We start from the raw sequence: 23,111 nt of genomic DNA on the forward strand, positions 1-23,111 counted from the left end.
TTAAAGAAAAGCTTAGAGGTGGGTGTGGTGGTACACGCCTATAAGACCAGCACTTGGAAGTCAGGGGATGGTGGATCTCTGAGTTTGAGGCCAGCCTGGTCTACAGAGCAAGTTCAAGGACAGCCAAGCATAGGCAGTAAAGGTAAAAATCAAAAACAGAAAGCTACATTCCCCACCAATTCCACCAACCCATCACCCACCTCCTCCCCAGGAATAGTGAGGTCCTCCACAGGGCCTACAAAGACCTTCAAAGACCTTCAAAGTCTGTCACATCATTTGGGGGAGAGCCTAGGCCCTCATGCTGTATCTGGGCTGCAATAGTATCCCTCCATAGGGAATGGGCTCCCAAAGTCCATTTGTGCTCTAGGGTTAAAGACTGGCTGCACTGTTAGAGGTCCCATAGACTATCTTGGCCTCCTAACTGGCACCCACATTTAAAGGGCTTGGTTTGGTCCAATGTTGGTTCCCCAGCTTTATGACTAGGGTCTCCATGGTCTTACTAGGTCAGGTAAACTGTTTCTGCTGGTTTCTGCAGCACCATCTTGGCTTCTTTGCTCTCCCTCCTCCCTCTCCTCAACTGGATTCCAGGAGTATGGTTCAGTGCTTAGCAGTGGGTGCCTGTCTCTGCTTCAAATAGCTACTGGATGAGGGCTCTAGGAATGGTAACCAAGGTAACATTAATCTCATTATAGGGGAAAGGGCATCAATGGCATCCTCTCCACCACTGCCTGGATTCTTAGGTGGGGTCATCCCTGTGGTTCCCCTAACATTTCCCCTGTGCCAGACCTCTCTAAAAACCTGTACTGTCTCCCTCTATCAAGGCATCTCCTTTCTTGCCCTCCTCTATTCCTCCCTCATCTCAGTCCTCTTTTTCTCCTCCCCCTCCCCTTCTTCCCTTCCCACATGGAGGATGGGAAGGTGAGGGAATGGGGAGGCATGGATATGTAAATATGAGTAGTAATTAAAGAATTTAAATTAAAAAGAAAAAAAACAGAAAGCTAGTGGAGATGTCGTTTAATGAGGGTGCATGTTCAAGAACTTGGCAGCTTCAACGACATTGTTCTGGCTTCAGAGTTAAGGCTAAAAGAACAGGATTTAGAATTTGCTTTTACACCTGAGGAAGGCTGCTGAGGCCAGGCATGTGTCAGGAGTGATCCTGAATGGAAGTCTAGAGAGGCCATTACATGAAGTCATGAAGGTGAAGCCTGGATTGCCTTGGAGACCCCAAGATGTTAGAGATGCCACAGCTATGGGATACCTGCCAGGGAAAGCTGACAAGGGAATGGAACTAGCCCAAGAGAAAGAAGTGTGTTGCAGTCAACAAAGCTGAAAGGAATTGGAAATGTGAAGACCATTTCAACATCAGACATGGAGATGCGAAGTTTAGAGTTTGCCCAGCTGGCTTTTGGTCTTGCTTTGGTCCAGTATTTCCTCACTATATTCCCTTGTTTTGAAATGGTAATGTACATCCCATGCCATTATATGTTGGAAGTATGTGATCTGTTTTTATTTATTTTGATCTTACAGGGGGATTGCAGTTAAGACATTACATGAGTCCCAACTTTGGACTTTATAACAAGTTTGAGACTGTTATAGACTACGGGGACTTTTGAAGTTGTAATGAATGCATTTTTGCATTAGGGTATGGCTACATACCATTGGGGGCCAGGGAGTAGAATGTGGTGGACTGAAAGAAAATGGTTGCCAAAGGGAGTGGCACTAGTAGGATGTGTGGCTTTGTAGAGTAGGTGTGACCTTGTTGGAGGAATTGTGTCACTGTAGGGATGGTCTTTGAGGTCTCCTTTGCTCAAGATTCACTCAGTGCGACACACAGTCCACCTCCTGCTGCCTTCTGATCAAGGTGTAGCCAGCACCATGTCTGCCTGCACACTTCCAAGTTCCTCACCATGATGATAATAAGATAAATCTCTGAAAATATAAGCTACTACCTCAATTAAATCTTTTCCTCTATAAGAGTTGCCATTGTCATGATGGCTCTTTGTCGCAATTGAAACCCTATCTAAAATAATTATAATCCTCCCATCCATAACTGGTCATGTGACCTTAGCTGGTATTTATTCACAATATTCTTCTACTACCCATTCTGTCTTTCCTCCAACCTTGGCAGGTGCCTCAGCAGGTCTTGGTTCTTTTCCTGGAGGAGTGTGATCCATATCCCTGTGGCTTTTGTCACTTGGCTGGATTAGGCTGTAGCAGTTTCCCACTGACTTTAATTGTCACCATCCTTAGAGGAGCTCCTGCACTCCAGTCATAGTATTTCATAATCCACTGTGGAGAAGCACTCCAATTTCCCCATGGAGATCTAGATCAACCACTCCTCCTAACTCTTATTTCTTTCTAACCTGCTCAAGGAGCAGGGTATTGCTATGACAGGCCTAAATATGCTTTGTATGGGCAGAATGTGGGCTTTGTGGCTTTGTATTACAAATTCAGTTAAATGTTTTAAACAGGACTTAAAAAGCCATCCTAATAGAAACATGGAAGACAGTACTGCTGAGAGCAATGTAGATTTTGATGGCCTGATTCAAGAGGTTTCAGAGGAGAAGAATATTAGTAAATAGCCTAGAGACCATTCTTGTGACATTTTGGGAAAGAACGTGGCAGTTTTCTGCTCTTGTCCAAAAATAATGTCTAGACTTTAGTCTTCAATTTATTCAAGAGTCCTGGATTAATGGCATTGGCAGAAGAGATTTTAAGAATAGCCTAGTGATGACTCTGTTGTGTGGTTATTAGTGGTCAGTCTTTCGCAGGTTTATACGGAAAAGGAGCAATCTAAGCAAGGAAAAATAAAAATGTACAGTTTTAGGAGAAATGAAATATCAGGAAGTGTAATGGAACTAAATCCTGTGCTCAGGGAGATAAAAAATATTAAAGAAAAGCTTGATGTTAAATAGAATAAAGGGAATGGTGACATCAGGGCAAGAACCCACCCAGCTAAGCTTCTAACATGTGAAAAGTAAGGAAGAAAAGCTTACAAAGTAAAGGAAACGCCAGACAGTGGTAGCACATGTTTTTAATCCCAGCACTAGGGAGGCAGAGGCAGAGGCAGGTGGATCTCCATGAGTTTGAGGCTTGTCTGATCTACAAAGTGAGTTCGAGGACAGCCAGAGCTATACAGAGAAACCTTGTCTCAGGAAACAGGAGGAGGAGGGGGGAAGGGGGAAGAGAAAGCCATCAAAACAGAAATCTGATGCAGATGTAATTCAACAACAAAGAGACCATGTTCCAGCACCAGCAAGCAATAGACCTTGACAGCATAGGCCACCTGTATTTTGCTTTAGAGTCAAGAACACAAGAAAGGGAGTATGGATTCTCCCTCCATAACTAAGAAAAGCCAGGCATGTGTCAGGGGTATCCCTGAATGGAGGCACAGAGAGGTCATTGTGAGAAGCAATGAAAGTTGACTCTGTATTTCATTAGAAACCCAAAAAATGTCTATTCAAGATGAGTGGGATACCTGCCAAGGAAAACTATTAACTGGGTGTGGAACCAGTCCAAAACAGAGGAATTTGCTGTAGTCAACAATGCTTAAAAGAGTTGGCGATCTGAAAATTACTTTGACATCAGACATAGAGAAGCAAAGTTTGGTGTTTGCCCAGCTGGGTTTCGGTCTTGACTTGATCCAGTATTTCCTCACTATGCTCCCTTTCCTTCCTTTTGGAATAATAATGTATATTCTGTGACAATATATGTTGGAAGTATGTGGTCTGCTTTTTTATTTTAATTTTATGGGGGTTACAATAAAGAGTATTTTGAGTCTCAGAAGAGACTTTGAACTTTGGAGTTTTAAACAGTTTTGAGACTGTGATGGACAATGGGGACTTCTGAGGTTGGAATAACTGCATTTTGCATTATGGTATAGCTATAAGCTTATGAGGGGCAGGGATGGAATGTGGTGGTTTGAAGACTCCCACAGGCTACTATATTTGAATGCTTAATCACCAAAGAGTGGCACTATTGAAAGGATTAGTAGATATGGCTCAGTTGGAGAAAGTGTGTCACTGGGGTTTCCAAGCACAAGCCAAACCCAATGGCTCTCACTTCTTCCTGCTGCCAGATAGCTGACCCAGATATAGAACTCTTGCTCCTTCTCTAGAACCATATTTGCCCGCATGTCACCATGCTTCCCACCATGCTGATAACGGGACTAAACCTCTGAAGCTATAAGCCAGTACCAATTGAATGTTTTTTTATAAGAGTTGCCATGGTCATTGTGTCTCTTAACAGCACTAGAACATTAACTGAGACAATGATGTTAACCTAATTTTGAAGCCTGTAATCTTTAATACCAGCTTGTTGAACAAGATGCACCCATTTGTACAATAGTGGCACTGTTTTTATGGGCATAAACAGTCTCTAATTGCATTTGAAGCCTACTCCACATCAGGGAATCCTTAGATAATACTGTAAAACTACTCAAAAATATGTAACTGAGGAAATCATAAGCCCTAATGGGGAACTTATTACTGTTTAGCTAAATTTACATAGTACCAAACTGCCTTTAAATATCTGCTTAAGGCTGCATAGCAATGCTAATCTCAGCCTTAATGTGAGAAGCCTCTCTTACAGTCCAGTTACACCTGCTCCAGTTGCTGAGAATAAGTGACTTGTAAGTGTTAATTCCTACACTAGACATTTGCAGCAACCCCTCTAAGGCCCAGAGAACATTGCAGAAGAGGAGGATGGAAAGAATATTGGAATTGGAAGACAGAGAGAATGCTGCAAAATGCCATCATCTAAAAACACGACCAAGGCAATGTTGAGCTCATAGCAGTTGAAGTCACTTGTGCCGGATCTGCACAAGACTAGCTCTAAACAAGAAGTTATAGACATGGAGGGTAGCCTACTCTCCATGATGAACTATTGGGTATTAAAATGTCGGGAAGATTGAAAGTCATTGCCTTCAATTTTGTACTAACTGGCAACCTACTCCCAAGCTCCAGTAATTTAAAAGCATGATCAAAGAGAAGGACCCAGCTTCTGTCATGAACTCCCTAAATAACAGAAAAAGGAAGTCACCTTTTCTGTCATTCCTAGAATATAGTTTTTCAAAGTTTTTGATCATTTATTACATGTCTATTATGAGCTTTTGATCTTTTCACCCTAATTAAGCAATCTAATCCCCTCCTGCTCCTGTTGAAACCTCTTCCCAATAGACCCTCCTCCCACTTCCACACCTTCTTTTGTGACTCACTGAGTTCAATTATGGTTCTTCACATAAGCATGAGAGGCAGTTATTCTGTGAAATATGGGCAATCTATTATCAGCTACAACACAGAAAAGACACACACACACACACACACACACACACACACACACACACACACACACACACAGAGCAACCACTGACTGTCCGTAATCTTTCAGTCAGGAATGAATTCCTCCCCACTGGATAATGGATGGTGATGAGCATAATTTCATGCAGAACTTGTGTAGGTAATAACAGCTACAATAAATTCATGAATGCAACAACAGAATCTTATACAAAATTCTCATCCTCTGGATCTTATCTTCTTCGGGTCCTCTCTTTCACAATATACCCTGAACCTTCGTGTGAGTGATTTATATGTCCTGTTCAGGACTAAGCACTCTGTATTAGTTACTTTTCTGTTGCTATATAAAACACTATGGCCAGGGAAAATTATAGAAGAAAGGATTTCCTTGTGCTTATATTTCCAAAGAGTTAAAGTCTATGACAGTGGATAGTATGGCATCAGGCATGAAAGCTGGAACAGAAAAATGAAAGCTCACATTGTTTACCTCAACCACAAAGCAGAAGAGTAACCTAGAAGTTGAATAAGTTTTTAAACTCTCAAAACCAAACTCCAGTGACATATTTCCTCCAACAAGACTGACCTTCCTAAACATCTCAAACAATGCCACCAAGTGGGAACCAAGTGTTCAAATATCTGAGCCTATGGAAATGTTTCTCAATCAAACATCCACATTGTACTTCCTAGACCCAAAAGGTTTATGGCCATAACAAAATTTAAATTTTCCCCATAGTCTTTCATAGTTTCAATACTATTTAAAAGTCCAAAGTCACTTCTGAGACTCAAGGTAATCCCTTAATTATAAATCCATTTAAAAGTAAAAAGAAAAAATGAGTTACATATTTCGAATATGTAATGGCTCAAAACACGCATTACCACTACAAGAAAGAAATGGGAGCTTAATAACAAAATTCTGGATGAAAGAAAGACCAAACCCTGGCAAAACAAACATTAAGTCCTCCAGTTCCTTGTCTGATGTCTGCAAATTTCATTTCAAAGGGCTCTACCTCTACAGCCTTGCTGCCAGCAACATACATCTTTCTCATGGAATGGTTCTACTCCCTATATGCAGCATCCTTGACAGAGCTCTCGAATATCTGACACCTCCAACATCATGGGGTCTCCACTGAAACCAAGGCTTCACATTCACAACTTCACAGAATGGCCTCTCAGGGCTTCATGCTCGATCACATGTGGATACATGTGGACTTCTCTACCACATGCTTCCTGTGGCAACTATCATAAACCTTGGAGGACAAATAACTCTTGCACCCTATATGTCTCTAAAGCTAGTAAACATGATGGAGTTTGGCCACCAATTTAGAAGGCACCCTCCCCCACCCTCATTCACATTAGCAACAATGCTTTTGTTCACTTGATTTTTAGGAGCAAAAAATTAATCTTAGGCTCTTTCCCAGGTTGAAAGCCTGTCTAGGATCTTGACCTGAGGCCACCCTTGTCTTTATTACAAAGCAGATAACTCTTCTTAATGGCACTAACCTCCCAAACCATCACAGCCTCACTTTTAACATGTGCCTTGTCTTCCCAGTGTTCTTTTTCTCTTCAAACCACATTTTTTACTTCTTTCTGCCACACTTACACATTTTCTTTCTAGATCTATGTAAGAGTTATTAATAATGATGATGCCAGGGAATCAATATTAGTTTGTCTTGAACTTTTCTTCATCAAATGAATTAGTCCATTACTTTTTCAATTATCCTTGGGCATGTTTTTAGGACAAAGGCAGAGGCAAATGTATTTTTTCCCAACATAACTTAGGAATGACCTCTAATCCAGTTGCTGCTATTGTTCCTTTCTGCAATCCCTTGAGCTGCCCCAAGAGTAGACATTGTTCCACACCACTGTCTTCCAGGCTCTTATTAGGAAGGTCATTTAATCTCTGCCTACAGCATCCAATGGTTTTCTATTCCAAAGATCCAAAGACTACCACATTCCTCCATAAAACAATATGTATGGGTTCTTCACATCAATACTTCCCTCCTGACAACAACTTCTGTGTTATTTTTTTATTGCTATGATAAATCACTGTAAAGAAGGCAACTTTCAGAAGAGTTTATTTCCGCTTACAGTTCCAGAGGTTCAGAGTCCACAATTTTGAGGCTAGCATGGCAGAAAGCAATAGGTATGGTTACCAACTAGAGCAGCAAGCAGAAAGCTGACACCCTGTACCTCACTCAGAGCTAGCAAACTGGAAGTGGTATGAATCTTTAAACTCTCAAAGCCCACACCCAGTAGCGTAACTCCTCCAACAAGGCAGCATCTCCTAAACTTCCCACAAAGAGTAACAGCAACTGGGGACCAAGTGTTCAAATGTCTGTGCTTATGAGGGACATTTTATCATTCAAACCGCTGTATGTTTCAATCACTTGTTCTTAACACTTTGACCAGTTGAGAACCTCTGCTCATTCCAAGAAATGTCTCTAATGCCTACTGAAAGCAGCACTAATCTATAAGTACAAGCATAAGTGTTTAGAAAGCAGTTTGACACCGCATCCACTTAGCAAAATAAGAAAAGGGCATTACCTTTAGGGTTAACGGCCTCTTCAGCTATAAGTAGCAGCTGTTAATTTCCTCCTACGGTGTGTGCTTCAAGTTCACCATTCCATTCACACTACTATTGTACCAGTGAGTGTATCTTGACTGAAAGGTCATTATTACAATCAAGGGTATTACAAGTAGACAGGACCAATGATGATTTTGCTTCCCCAAAAGCATCCATGGCATCCATCACTAAAGGCTAGCCTGAAGGAAGGACTTCCAGCTCAGATATAGCTTTGTCTCTTCAACAATAGTATCTCAGTTATGGACAAGTAGGAGCAATGGCAGCAGCCTCTATTGTTTGGGAGGTGTCTGAGCCTCCCTGGCAAACAACTCATAAAACGTTCTCTATACCCAATACTGGGGTTTTGGCTTCTGTGGGGAGCAATATTCAATCACGAGAGGTGCCTCCACTCAAATGCTGAGATAGCAGGGAAGTACCACAATGCCCATTTTTAGGCAGAACAGAGATCAAACCCAGGATTTCACTCATGCTAGGCAACTCTATCAACTGAGCTATATCCCTGCCCCCAAAACTACTTAAGAGTCTAATGATGTTGAAACTACTCTTGACACTTTACATAAAGAATCTCATCTAACACTCCAAGATACTCAAAGCCTCTTTTCAGACACTCTCTGGGCAATATAAAGGTTACTTTTTGTCCATTTGACACAAATGAGCATCACTTGGGAAGGGGTAACCTCAGTTGAAAATTATATCCATAAGATTGGCCTGTGGGCAAGTCTGTGGGGCATTTTCTTGACCAATGATTGATGTGGGAGGGCCCAGCCCACTGTGGACAGTGTGATCCCTGGTCAAGTTGTCCTGGGTTGTATAAGAATGAAAGCTGAGCAAGCCATGTAAAAAAAGTCAATAAGCGCATTCCTCCATGGTCTCTGCTTCATTTCCTACCTCCAGATTCCTGCCTTGAGTTCTTGATTTGGCTTCCTTCAGTGATGGACTGTCACATGTAAGCTTTTATCCCAGCAATAGAGAGAAAAACAGGATGGGTTAATTCTGAAAATAAATAGACATGGCTAACTTTTGTTAGACAAACTGACAATTGCCAGGTTTTCTTTCATTTACTGATTATTTTGGTGCTTGTGATTGAGAACTACTCTCTGTTGAACAGATAGATATTTTCAGAAATGTTGTAATATTTTAGTTATTCATGGGCTTCCATTTGTCCTACATTCTTGATACTTAAGTTTGTCTTATGCATCAAGGATTTAAACAATAGGAGACTTTCCCTAACCCCGGGGTTACTTGTCTGCACTCTGGTACCAACTTCATAAAATAATGCAACTTTTTCAGCTGCATCCGTTTCTGAAGAACATGCAGTTTACTAACCCTGCTGGAGAACAAGTGAGTTTGGATGACAAAATGAAATTGAATGCAGACTATGACATTCTCAACTACTGGAACTTTCCAGAAGGTCTTGGACTTAAGGTGAAAGTTGGACAGTTTTCCCCATATGGTCCACTTGGTCAACAATTATCTTTATCTGAGGACATGATAGAATGGGCCACAGAAATTACAGAGGTGAGTTGGGTATAATTGTAACTTTATGAATTACACATAATAAAACAAATCTCACTCAGGATGCCCTAACCAAAAAAGCTATCTGCAGTGGACACCTTCTTGCAAAGCAAACAGTAATTTCTTCCAAAGGAGTCTCAATTCAGGGAAGACTCCATATCCAAGAAACTCAGTGTTATCTTTGTAGAACTTTTGTATCATATTTCTTTTTGTCTTATTGGTCTTTTGCTTTATGTGTGTGTGTGTGTCTTTGGGTTTTGTTCATTTTCAGCTTTGGTTGCCTGTATTTTAAACAGAGAGAAATAAAGGGTATTGAGTTGAATGAATGTGGAGTTGGGAGAGATCTGAGAGGAGACACATCATCAAAATACTTCAGTTGAAAAAGTTTTTTAATGTTTTTATACTATATTACAATTTTCTGTATTTTTCTTTTGCCTGAGAGTTTTTATTATTTTTTTGATATGCTGATATTTTAAAGTTTTTCATATAAACTTTTAAAATATAATTAGGGTATTAAAATAATATAAATACATAAAATATTATATGTTGTTTCTTGTGGACCCATGTAAAATTTACAATACTCCTATTTCTGTGAAAAACAAAATAGGGATTTTAATTGGTATTACACTGAATCTGTAAATAGTTTTCAGGACTATGGTCATTTCCACAATATTAATTCTACCAATTCTTGAGCATGGGATGTCCTAACATCTTTATAGGGGGAGTCAATTACAATAAGAAATGCAGTGAAAAGAGGGTGGAATGGGAGAAATGAGAAAAGAGAGAGTAAAGTATGAATGAGAAGCACAGTGCATGGTTTAGCAGCATGAATGATAGTAGAGAAATTATTTCACAGTCAGTGACGGGGTGTTTTCTGCTCAGACAAGTGTCTCCAGGATGCCCAGGGAGAATCTCAGCTCCAAACTCCTCTGCCTCATTTCAACTTCCTTCTGTTCACCCAGTTTGCTCCAGTCATCATTCCACCCACTGCTTGCATCTCTGTACACTGGTTGGCATGTTCCAGCCTGCTGTTTTTCTAGTGTCCATATCTAACAGTGCCTCACTGGCTGCTACTCTTGTCCTTGACCTGGTGCAAGCAAGATGCTGAAACAGTGCCTGCTTGGTTGTTCCTTTTGGAATTAAAATTTCCATATAGGCTTATTTCTTTTTCCTTCAATTCTTTTTCTGCTAAAGGTAGAGTATTTTTTGGATTTTACTGTGACTCCTGTCTTTCACTGAACCTCACAAAGGCAGCTTTTAATCCATTATAATATCCAGAAATCCCTCGAACCATAAAAATGCTTTTTAAATTTTATACTTCCAATTTAAGGAAGATGATTTTCTTATATCCTGTATGTAACTACAGCATGTTGATTTACCAATATGCACCTAAATGTTCATACCTTTCCTGTCAAAATATGCACACCATCTGTTGTGGATTTTCATTGCTGACATACCTCTAGGTTGAGTTTGGTGATTTCTGAGATCCATTTAGCTGTTACCATTGAGCCTGTGATAAGGCACCATAGTGTGGTTTGTGGCGGTAGAAACCACTCATCTCTTACAAGCCAGGTAGCAAATCTAGAGGTAGGATTAATCATTGGTCCCAATATGCCTTCCAATGGCCAGCCTCCAATCACCAACTTGCTCACCTTTTAAAAACTATTTTTGTTTTTATTTTTCATTATTTGTATACAGTGGGGGAAGAGACAGTCTTATGCATGTTGACTGTGGGTGCCTCCAGAGGCTAAAAGAGGCTGTTGGGTCTCCTGAAGCTGGAATTGCAGGCAGTTTTGAGCCATGTAATGTGGGTTCTGGGAACCAAATCAGAACCTCTGCAAGAGCATCCCATGCTGTCAATACTGAGCCATTTCTCCCACCCCAAGTTCTCTCCACTTCAAGGCTTCGCCATGTCCCAGAAGCACCACGTGTTGATGGTCATGATCATTAAGGGGACATGTGATGACCAAGCCACAGCGACATCTCATCAGTTGATTGTTTATAATGATTATTATGATTATAATGAAAAATCTGTGTTCATTAATGATCCACTTCTATGGACACTGTGCTTAATGTAGGAGTAGGCAGACATCTGAATTGTAACTTGCCCACATCTGATTTTCCTCAGACTCCCCAGTCTGTATGCAGTGAAAGTTGTGGTCCTGGATTCAGAAAATCCCTCCCAGAAGGAAGTGTGGTTTGCTGTTTTGTCTGCACTCCCTGCCCAGAGAATGAGATTTCCAATGAGACGGGTAAGTGTGATTTTTATGGGGAAATTCTCTACTTCTAATTAATCGATTTCTTTGAGGCTTCTGGGCATCTGGACTCAGATTCTCACATTTGCACTGCAAACACTTCCCAACTAAGCCATCCCCCTCACCCAAGATGTTTGATAATAATAAAAAGAATGTTAAGTAAAGTGTAGTGTTGTGCACCTTGTGCACACAGGAGGCAGAGGCAGAGGAGGCAGAGGAGGCAGAGGCAGAGGCAGAGGAGGCAGAGGCAGAGAGGCAGAGAGGCAGAGAGGCAGAGAGGCAGAGAGGCAGAGAGAGGCAGAGAGAGGCAGAGAGAGAGAGGCAGAGAGAGGCAGAGAGAGGCAGAGAGAGGAGGCAGAGAGAGGCAGAGGAGGCAGAGGAGGCAGAGGAGGCAGAGAGGCAGAAAGGCAGAGGCAGAGGCAGAGGCAGAGGCAGAGGCAGAGGCAGAGGCAGAGGCAGAGGCAGAGGCATCTCTGTGAGTTTACAACCAGCCTGTTCTACAGAACCGGTTCCAGGACAGCCAGGGCTACATCCCGAGAACTGTTTGAAAAGTACTTTTAATAACAAATAAATTTTCTTCATACTGATGTTTTTGAATTCTATCACGGGGCTACGAAGGCTGCAGCTATGTTCAGTAGTGATGCCCTATATGTCTTCTGAGGTTGTGTGCAACACACACGGAATGACTAGCCTATTTTACACTCACATTCACACACGCTCTTTCAAGTCTGGGTACACAAACGGTAGTTAGCTGATGTACTTTGAACCTGTATGTCATTAAAATTCCTCTCTGCTTCTCTACTGGAAGGAGCTGATGGGGGATTTGAAATGAACCAGACAAAGATTATTTCTAAATTTTTCATCATCCTGGAGTCAGGGCAATGTTCTTCTATGGGGTATGTCTGAATATGGGCAAGGGGTGACCGGTCTTCCAAGATCGGTGCTGGGAGAGGGAAGAAGAACAAACTTGATCTGCCAACTGAATTCCTGGAGCCCACACATTTGACTCCCAGCTTAACACATAGGCAGCCCTCGACCCCACCCACCCACTCAGAAAGGTTTAACCCATTTTCAGAGGAAGCATCTTTCACCTCATTCTGTAAGTCTGAACTCCCCACAGTACAGAACTCTTAACAGGTTTATGCCAGAGGTGTGCCCCAGAACCAAGACTGCCACACGAGTGACCACTCACTGACAATTCCAGAAATAAGAAAAGGCAGATGTTTCTAACCCCAGAAAAGCTCAGACAATAGGGCCTTTCTCAGCCAGCATCTCGTATGGCACATTGAGAATCTGCAGAGTAACACAGAGGCCTCTTCTTCTAAATGACCCTGATTGACAGGTCTTGGGTGGTGATTAGATTCTACTCCAATAGAGTGCACTTTGTACTTGCGCTCTCTCTCTCTCTCTCTCTCTCTCTCTCTCTCTCTCTCTCTCTCTCTCTCTCCCTTCCATAACCCACTTCTGCAGCAATGTTGTCATAATATGGGTGCCAGGTGCTATTTTTATGACCATTCCACTATGTAAAATCTCTGGGTTGCACCAGGCTGGAACTTAATTGTTGAATCCTAGAGCTTTCATGAAGATCCCTGTTAACATCTACCCAGCCAATGTTTTTTACTTCCATCTTGTTAGAAAGTGTAAGAGGACTTTCTGCTTCTTTTCCACTATATTTTCTCTTTCCTAAAGTTCTTTACACCTTTAAAAATGAAATAAAAGACACTCACCAGCTACTGAATACTAATAGTTGATAAACATTATGGAAATTACAAGATCAATGATTAATGGAATCTAGTATTGGAAAGATAAGTAGAAATGGCAATATATGACACATTCCCAATTCACTCAGTACTGAAATCCCAAGTGATACATGATGGAGTATGATGTAAGCTCAGGGAATCCGAAGGCAAAGGTAGAAGGATGATTACAGACCAAGAGTTCAAAACTAGCATGGGCAACATGGTGAGACATGTCTTTGAAACAGTTTTAAAATGGCTTCATATTCAAGCCAATGGGCAATAGCAATATCAACAGATATAATAACTCGGAAGGGTGAATTATCATGGGGTCCCACCCCAAACCAAAAACTGCTGGCAAGGCAACAGGTGACTGCAGAAAGGGAGAATTAGCCTCTTCCTGAGGATGAGACCCATGATTACCTGTCTAATACAAAATGGTCAGCCCTGAAACCATGTACACAGACAAGAAAAATGGACTTGGCAAGTTGCATTTGTATATGTGTCCATGAATATGTACATATGTAAGTGTGTGTGTGTGTGTGTGTGTGTGTGTGTGTGTGTGTAATTGATGATGGAAAGAAGCTATCAATTTGAGAGTGTGGAAACATGGGGGTAGTTGGGAGCAAGAACATGGGAGAGAGGGACTGGAGGGAAAAAAGGGAAGGGGATAAGCAGTATAATTATACTGTAATTTGAAATGTAAATCATTAAACAAGTGTCTTTAAATGAGGCTCTATAGATAAGAACATTTGCTTGCTCTTTCAGAGGACAGAATTCAGTTCCTAGAACTCACATCAGGTGGTTCACAACTATCCATAATAGTCCAGTTCCTTGGGATCCAATGCCACTGGCTTTCATAGGCTCCTGCACTCATGCGCATATGCCCATATGCAAACATACACTCCTTACATATATCTTAAGATAATAGAAATATTTTTTTAAAAAAGAAAAGAGATAGCAAGAATTTTTTTTTATTTTAGAGGCATCATTCAGGCTTCTACAGCTGTGAAGAGAAGCAATGACCATGACAACTCTTATAAAGGAAAACTTTCAATTGGGGCTGGCTTACAGCTCAGAGGCTTAGTCATCATGGTTGGAAACGTGGTGGCACAGAGGTATACATAATACTAGAGACATAGCTAAGAATTCTACATCTGGATTTACACAAAGCAGAAAAAGGACTGAGTGACACAGTGAGACCTCAAAGTCCACCCTCTAATGACACACTTCCTCCAGCCAGGACATACCTACTCCAACAAGGCCACACCTCCTAATAGTGTCACTCCTTATGGGCCTATGGGAAGGACATTTTTATTAAAACCACCACAAACTCCTTGAACACTGGACTGAGCTCTATTACATTTTCTGGTGCTCCTTTTCTCCTCAAACTGTACATTTTGTAGTTTTCCTTATTCAACTTGCTACTTTTCATTATCAATCTGTGTAAGAGTGACTATCACTAACCATGTAGCACAGTCAATACTAGGTTGTCTTGAAATCTCCTCTGCCAGTGCCATTAAACCAAAACTCTTCAATTTAGTATCAGGCAGATTTTTGGACAAAAACAGAAAGTAGCCACATTCTTCTCCAAAATACCACAAGAACAATCTCTAGGTTATTTACTAATATTCTCCTCCTCTGAAACCTCTTGAGACAGGCCATCAAATCTGCATTGCTCACAGCACCACTATCTTCCATTTTCCAATTAGAATGACACATTAAGCCCCACTTAAATCATCCAACCACTTTTCTAGTCTGAAGTTGCAAAGTCTTCCACATTCCTCCAACAACCATGGTCAATCCTGTCACAGCAACATCCCACTCCTGGTATCAGCTTCTGTCTTGGTCATTGTTCTGATTCTGTGAATCAACACCATAACCACAGCTGCTCTTATAAAAGGAAACATTTACTTGAGGCTTGCTTACAGGTGCAGAGGTTCAGTCAATTTTCATTATGGCTGGAAATAGTGTGGCAGGAAGGCAGACATGGTGCTGGAAGAGTAGCTGGATCTACAGGCAGTTGGGAGAGAGCCACTTGGCCTGGGTTGGGCCACTTTTGAAACGTCAATGCCTACCCCCAATGACACACTTTCTTTAACACACCTCCTAATCCTTCCCAAGTAGTGCCACTCTCTGACATCTAAGTATTCAAATGTGTGTGGCCTTTGAGGACCATTCTTAGTCAAACCACCACAACACACATGGCATGCATGTGGAAACCAGAAGGCAACTTTGGGAGATCAGTCCCCTCCTTTCACCTTTTTTCAGGTTCTAGGAATCAAACTCAAGTTGTGAAGCTTGCAAAGCAAATGCCTTTCCCCACTAACTAATATTGCTAGACCAGCCACCGGGTGTTTTATCAAAGCTCAGACTGCATCCCCACTGTTACCCTTCAGCTTTTATGTGAGGGTGGTGGTATACACTGAGCTAATAGAGTTTAGGACAGTTTCTGTGGCTGTTCTGTGGATCCTTGCTTTCTTAGTACGTGAGATAGACTTTAGAGACAGAGGAGAGCCAAGTTTTCTACTTTCCTAAGCACAGTGGTGATGGTGCTGCTGCTGCTTGTGTGTGTTTGTGTGTTCGTGTGTGTACATGTGTGTGCAAATATATGTGTACATGTGTGGATGAGTGTACTCATCTGTATAGAAGCTAGAGGCCAATGTTGGTATCTTCCTCAATCACTCTCCACCTCCCTTTTATGAGACATGATCTTTTACTGAACCTGGAGCTTGCCAGTTCGGTTAGATTAGCTAACTAGCATTCCCCAGAGAACTGCCTGTCTCTGCCAAATCAGTTCTGGGATTACAGGTGCATGGAATTGCAATTGGACTTTTACTTGGGTTCTTAGAATTGAATTACATGATAGATAAATATTTCTACTGAGCCATTTTTCCAGCCCCCATGAAAATGGATGTTTCCTCTCCCAGAACTGCTCGGTCCCAAATACCCAGCAGCTGCTACTCAAATTACCACACAGAGGCTTACATTACTTATAAATGCTCAGCTCACACTTGTTACCAGCTAACTCTTACACTTAAATTAACCCACCATTCTCATTAATGTTTAGCCTCATGGCTTGGTGCCTTTTCTCAGTGCAGCTCTCTCATCTTGCTTCCTGCATTTGCCAGCAACTCTCTGACTCCTCGCTTCCTCTTCCCAGAATTCTCCTAGTCTGGCTCTCTCACTCAACTTCTTCCTGCCCAGCCATTGGCCAGTCAGCTTTTATTTAACAATGAGCATAATTCACAGCACCCCATCGGTGGATTTGTCTATGATCTGCTCCCTCGTTGTCTCAATTTCATAAGTAACTTGACCCAACTGGCACCATTCCTCTTCTCAGCAACTGTTTCAAACGAATATTAGAATTGTTTCCAAGAATCTGCTTCTAGGACCTGTCATCCAAAAACCTTTAAATTTGTCCTCTAGTGATTTTATACATGGCTCCCCCCACACCCTCCTCTCAACTTCATGTCCTCTTAATTGTTTGTTTGTTTTTATAACTCACTGAATCCAATTATTGCTACCCAAATACTCATCTACTAGAACATGGTTGACCTACCAGGGACTGCAACCCTGAAAGAAACTGATTTTCCTTCACCCCCCCCCCAAAAAAGCCATCAACTGCTCAGCTAGGGGTGGGAGCTAATAAGCCCCTCCCCTCTCCATGCTAGAATGTTAGCTGTCTTGATCATATGCACATCTTATGCAGGCAACTACCATTGCTGTGAGTTCATGGGTGCAATTGCCATGTCCTGTCCAGAAGATAGTCTTGCAATGATCCTCCCCACCCTTTTGCTCTTACAGTCTTTCCACCTCCTCTTCCAAGATGTTCTCAAGCTTTGGGAGGAGTGGATACGATATAGATGTACCATCCATAACTTTGTTTTGCTGTGGTTGTTTCTAGAGAGTTCCCTTTTATCTTTTGTTTTTTAACCTAGAGTGAAGGCAGACATGATAACCCCCTTTCCTTAACATTTTGCTCAGTGGTCTATGTTGGAGTTGTTTGAATCCTTGTAAATCTAATATTTAATATCTTTTCACCAAGCCATAGACTAAAGAAGAGAGAATAAGGTTGTGGATATAGCTCAGGAAGTAAGGTACTTACCCATAAACATGAGGACTTAAGTAGATCCCAAAACTTATCTATCTTAAGTAGATAAAAAGCCAGGTGTGGTGATGGCCTGTGCCTGAAATTCCAGCACTGGGGAGGCAGAAATAGGCAAACCTCTGGCACTCCCTTAGCAGCCAGCCTAGCCTAATCAGCAAGCCCCAGAAAGACCATATTATAAAACAAGATAAAGGATTCATGAGGAATGCATCTGAGGTTGACCTCTGACTGCCACATATACATACACAAGCATACATACACATCCATGCACACACATATGTGGACAAACACACAAATATGCATGTACACACAGACACATACACATACACACACACACACACACACACACACACACACACACACACACAATTAAAATGAGAGACAAAACACACATTATAAAGACTCCAGGATTAAAAATACCACTGCTTATATGGTAGGATGCAGATAAAATTATCTTTGGAAAGAAATCTGTAAGCCAAATAGTGTATCCCCCATGGCACACATGTTTTTCTGTGTTTAATAAAGAAAAGCTTTAGTTCTAAAAATCAAAGTTCTATAATGAAACTTTGATTTGTAGAACTTCAGAGCCATTACAAGTTTAAAGAGAAATCTGGCACTAGGGAAATGTCCAGAGGTCCACAAGAATGAACTCTACTAAGAATCTAAGCAATAGTAGAGAGGCTACCTTAAATGCCCTTCTCTTATAATGAGAGTGATGACTACCTTAAATGCCATCCTAGAGCCTTCATCCAGTAACTGATGGAAGCATAAGCAGAGATCCACAGCTAAGCACTAAGCCAATCTCCTGGAATCCAGTTGGAGAGAGGGAGGAGGGATGACCAAAGGGGTCAGGACCATGCTGGGGAAACCCACAGAAACAGCTGATCTGAGCAAGTGGGAGTTCATGGACCCCAATCTGACAGCTTGGGAACCAGCATAGGACTGAACCAGGCCCACAAAACATGGGTGTCAGTTAGGAGGCTGGGCAGTCTATGGAGCCTCTGGCAGTGGAACCAGCATTATCCCTAGTATATAAATGGACTTTGGGAGCCTATTCCCCATGGAGGAATACTCTCTCAGGCTAGATACACAGGGGAGGGCCTAGGCCCTGCCACAAATGATGGGGCAGACTTTGATGATACCCTATGGAAGGCCTCACCCTCCCTGAGGTGTGGATGGAGGATGGGATGGGGGGATTGTTGGGAGGCATGGGAGGATGGGAGGGAGAGGGAACTGGAATTGATATGTAAAATAAGATTGTTTCTAAATTAAATAAAAATTTATTTTAAAAGTTTCATCTAAAGCTAGAAAAAATGGAAAATTGAATATAACAACAATAAAGTAGAAGAGATTATTAACTAGAGAACATCTTCAAGAAAAATGAGATCACTAAAAATTAAATTTTGGGGCTGGAAAGATGAATCAGTGGTTAAGAGCACTGGCTGCTCTTCCAAAGGACCCAGGTTCAGTTCCCAGCTCCCATGTGGGGTCTCACAATTTGTAATTCTAGTTCATGGGGGATCTGACTCCCTTTTCTGACTCCTGTGGATACAGCATACATGTGGTGCACAAACATACATCCAGCAAAACACCCAGACAAGTTTAAATAAAATAAATTAAAACAAAATTTTAAAAATGAATTTTATAAACTTTTTAGAAATGTGATAAACATAAGGCGAAAACTGAAAAAATTATTAATACTGGAAATGGAGTCATTGAAATTTTAATAATATGACATGTGATATAAATAATTTCACATTCATGTATTTGAAATTCTAGGTGAATTGACAAACAGAAAGCAAATAAAATTAACAACTGCCCCAACAATACACAATTAAATCATCAAGAGTCCACCACCTAGGGACTGGAGCAAGAGCTCAGCAGTTAAGAACACTTGCTGCTCTTGCAGACCTGAATTCAGTTCTCAGCAACCACATCCAGTGGCTCACAACTCCAGGATACCAAAGGCCACCTACAATCATGTGCACAAGCCCACACACATGCACATTTACAAATAATTAAATTTTTAAAGTCTTCCTTAATAAAAGTTCATCTTCAAGAAGAATCCAATGTCTATAAATGAAGTGAATGCTTTCCCACAGTTTTTATGTTAACACCTTTAAACAGTCTCCTTTTTGTTGTTTTCCAGAGGCTGCCCTAACTTGCCAAATAGCTGAGTCTGGCCTTTTACTCTTATTTCTCCTGACTCCACCTCCCAATGGCAAGGACTGCAGATATGTGCCACCATGTGACAAACTGTTAGAATGCAATCCTTACTTATTTAAGTTCCTTCAGACAGAAGAAAAGCAACTAGGGAAGTCAGTTCACATTTGAACCCCATATCTGAGAATACTGTTACAAGGAAAGAACTTGAGAAGCCCCTTCCCACCTCACTAAATTAAGTTTTCAAAATCAAGCGTGTGTGTGTGTGTGTGTGTGTGTGTTCGTGTCCATGCGAGTGGGTGTGCATGTGCCACAGTGCACAGATGGAATTGAGAGCCAGTCATTCCTCTTTCTTTTTGCTTGAGACCACATCTCTTCACAGATGCATCAGCCAGGCTAGATGGCCCAGGAGCTCCTGGAAGGATTGTCTGTCTCTCATCTCACTACAGAGGTGCACATGGGTTACAGATGCTTGTGCTGCTGCATTCAGCTTTTATGTGGGTCCTGGGAATCCAAACTCAAGCCATGAGGCTTGAGCAGAAAGTCATTTATCCCCTGAATCAGCTTCCCCAGCCCAGGAAATATTTCATATGAAGGCAATATTGTGACCAGATTGAAGCCGTATAGTGGAAGTAGTTATGGAAGTTTCTGGAAAGGGGAAAATGATACCAGAATCTTCAAAACAACACACAGTTGAATTAGGAAGAGAAACTGTAGCTTTAATCATGTCACCATGCAGGCAATGGCAGTAGTCACATTACCCCACATTGCATTCTTTCCTTTGATGTCTGAAGTAACAAAGGAGGGCTACTAGGCTCACCTACTCAAATGAGAGAGTGGAGTGAACAAAAGAAAAATAATGAACATGAAATATCATACATGTTTTCACCAGATGTGGATCAGTGTGTGAAGTGTCTAGATCATCAATATGTCAACATAGAACAAAACTATTGCCTCGAAAAATCTATGACCTTCCTGGACTATGATGACCCCCTGGGGATAGGTCTGTCATGCACGGCCTTGTGCTTCTCTGCACTGTCAGCTCTGGTTCTTGGGATCTTTGTGAAGAAACAAGACACTCCCATTGTAAAGGCAAATAACCGAACTCTCAGCTACATCCTGCTCATCACCCTTAACTTCTGTTTTCTCTGCTCTTTTCTCTTCATTGGCCATCCCAACACAGCCACTTGCATCCTACAGCAGACCACATTTGGAGTTCTGTTCACTGTAGCTGTTTCCACTGTCTTGGCCAAAACTATTACTGTGGTTCTGGCTTATAAGGTCACTGCTCCCGGAAGAAGAATCAGGTGGTTGTTGGTAACACGGGCACCTAACTTCATTGTTCCCATCTGCACCCTGATGCAAATTATCCTGTGTGGGGTCTGGCTGGGGAAATCTCCCCCCTTTATCGACACAGATGCACACTCTGAACACAAACACATTATCGTCCTGTGCAACAAGGGCTCGGTCACTGCTTTCTACTGTATGCTGGGATATCTGGGAGCTCTGGCCTTGGGAAGCTTCGTTGTGGCTTTCCTGGCCAGGAACCTGCCTGACACCTTCAATGAAGCCAAGTTCCTGACATTCAGCATGCTGGTCTTCTGCAGTGTCTGGGTCACCTTCCTCCCTGTCTACCACAGCACCAAAGGGAAGGTCATGGTGGCTGTGGAGGTCTTCTCCATCTTAGCATCCAGTGCAGGGCTTCTAGGGTGCATCTTTGCCCCCAAGTGCTACATCATTTTGTTAAGGCCACAAAGGAACTCTATTCAGGGTCTCAGGGACAAAATACATTATAGGTATAAGGCTTAATACATTTTTATTAATTTTCAAGTTAGTACATGAAGGAAATTTCATTATTACTTTTTCATACGTGTATTTTGTTCTTATTCACCCCTTACCCCATCCCCTCTACCTCTTTCTGTTTCCTCCTTATCTTAAAACAATCCTCAGTTCTACATCCATCTATGTGTTTCTTTACCCATGCCCTTTTGCACCTCCCTTACTTTCTCCCCTCTCTTGGCTACTTTCTTCTTTCAGGTTGAGGCAAGAGAGAGAATGCCAGCCCCCTGTTGTACTTATACATATGACTGTGGCCTAAGTCACCAAATTAAAAAATTTCTAGTTCCAAAATTTTCCTTTTAAATGTCATGACTTTATTCTTCTTTAAAGCTGAACAAATGCCACTGTGAACACGTTCCACATTTGCTTTATCTATTCATCTGCTGATGGATATCTTAATGCTTCCTTTCTTAGTTACCATGCAAGTACAGCAATAATCACGGATGTGCAGATGTCTCTTCAGGTGTCTTCTGGGTCTATATACCTAGGAGTGGTATGTTAGATTGATTGGTAGTTCTACATTTAAATTTGTTAGTAATGTCTACAGTTTTCTGTAGGAGTAAAAAAAAAATATTCCTACTAAACATGTAACAAAACTCACAAAGGAAAAAAGATGAGGTGTGGGGTCAACTTTCTAAGGTTTAGACTTTAGAGACTGGCAAAGAGATTAGCAAACTTGTAGTGCTTACTTTCCCTATAATCTAAGCTGCTGCTGAAATTCACCAACACTGCTTCAGTGGAGAATGTATCAAGAACACAGTATGCTAAAAAGAATGAACTGCATTTGTGGTTTGGGATTTTCTTTTCCAACAATCATAATTGGAGTTACATTTCATGATACATACTACTGAATATTATTTAAATTTACTCATAGCCTACTAAGTATAATGTCTGTGGAACATGTCTTTATATACTTCATTTTAAGTATTTCACTACGGAAGGACTTGTGGCAGCCTTTCCAGTTTGAAGATACTGTAAATATCTGTCATCCAAATCATTCGTGTGTACTTTTTAAAAATTCACAGCACTAATTTATTTTTTAAATTACACACTACTGAGGATGGGACCAATAGGCATGAGTAACATTTAATTGAAGCATTTTAAAGGACTAAGAACTCTAGAGAAAAATATATTAAATTTAAAGGGACAGAGATAACTCTGGCATCATCACTCTCAGATTCATTTCAACCCATCATTCAGTGGCTTTGCATTATATGGTTATACAGGAGGAAAGTTCTCTCAGAATCAGGACAGATTCATGCTCTTTGTACTTGTTCTTTAGACTAGTAACTGGTGCCCAGCCTTTCTAAAACACAATCACACAAGACACCTCAGTCAACATTCCTTCTAGTTTCTCACAGTTTATTGTTTAACATTTTCCTCTGGGATTGAAGCATTCCATCCTGCAGGACTCTGCTTCAGCAGGACGGTAAACAACTCAAAATAGTTACAAGAGGGCCTGAAAGTAACCACATTTGCTAAGCCTGCTCTTCTCACGAATATGAAAGTCAAGCTGCTGAGAGTCACTCTCTAAGAAGCCAAGCTGCAAAGAAGACAGAGACCAGCCCAGATCACAGGAATAAGACAAGATCACCCGAGTCCCTTGGAACACTG

The 23,111-nt window shown here is 41.4% G+C and overlaps 1 protein-coding gene across 1 annotated transcript in view; it reads left to right on the forward strand.

Annotated features, from left to right (window-relative positions):
• Window positions 1–21,467, forward strand: part of LOC100756752 (vomeronasal type-2 receptor 116) — a 35,419-nt gene extending 13,952 nt beyond the window's left edge. Inside the window, 3 exon segments of the mRNA XM_027416083.2 lie at window positions 9,169–9,396; window positions 11,522–11,645; window positions 20,551–21,467. Coding sequence (XP_027271884.1) covers window positions 9,169–9,396; window positions 11,522–11,645; window positions 20,551–21,467 — 1,269 coding nt within the window.
• Window positions 21,468–23,111: the final 1,644 nt, after the last annotated feature.

The sequence above is a fragment of the Cricetulus griseus genome, chromosome 4 (genome assembly GCF_003668045.3).
Source record: "Cricetulus griseus strain 17A/GY chromosome 4, alternate assembly CriGri-PICRH-1.0, whole genome shotgun sequence".
NCBI lineage: Eukaryota > Metazoa > Chordata > Mammalia > Rodentia > Cricetidae > Cricetulus > Cricetulus griseus.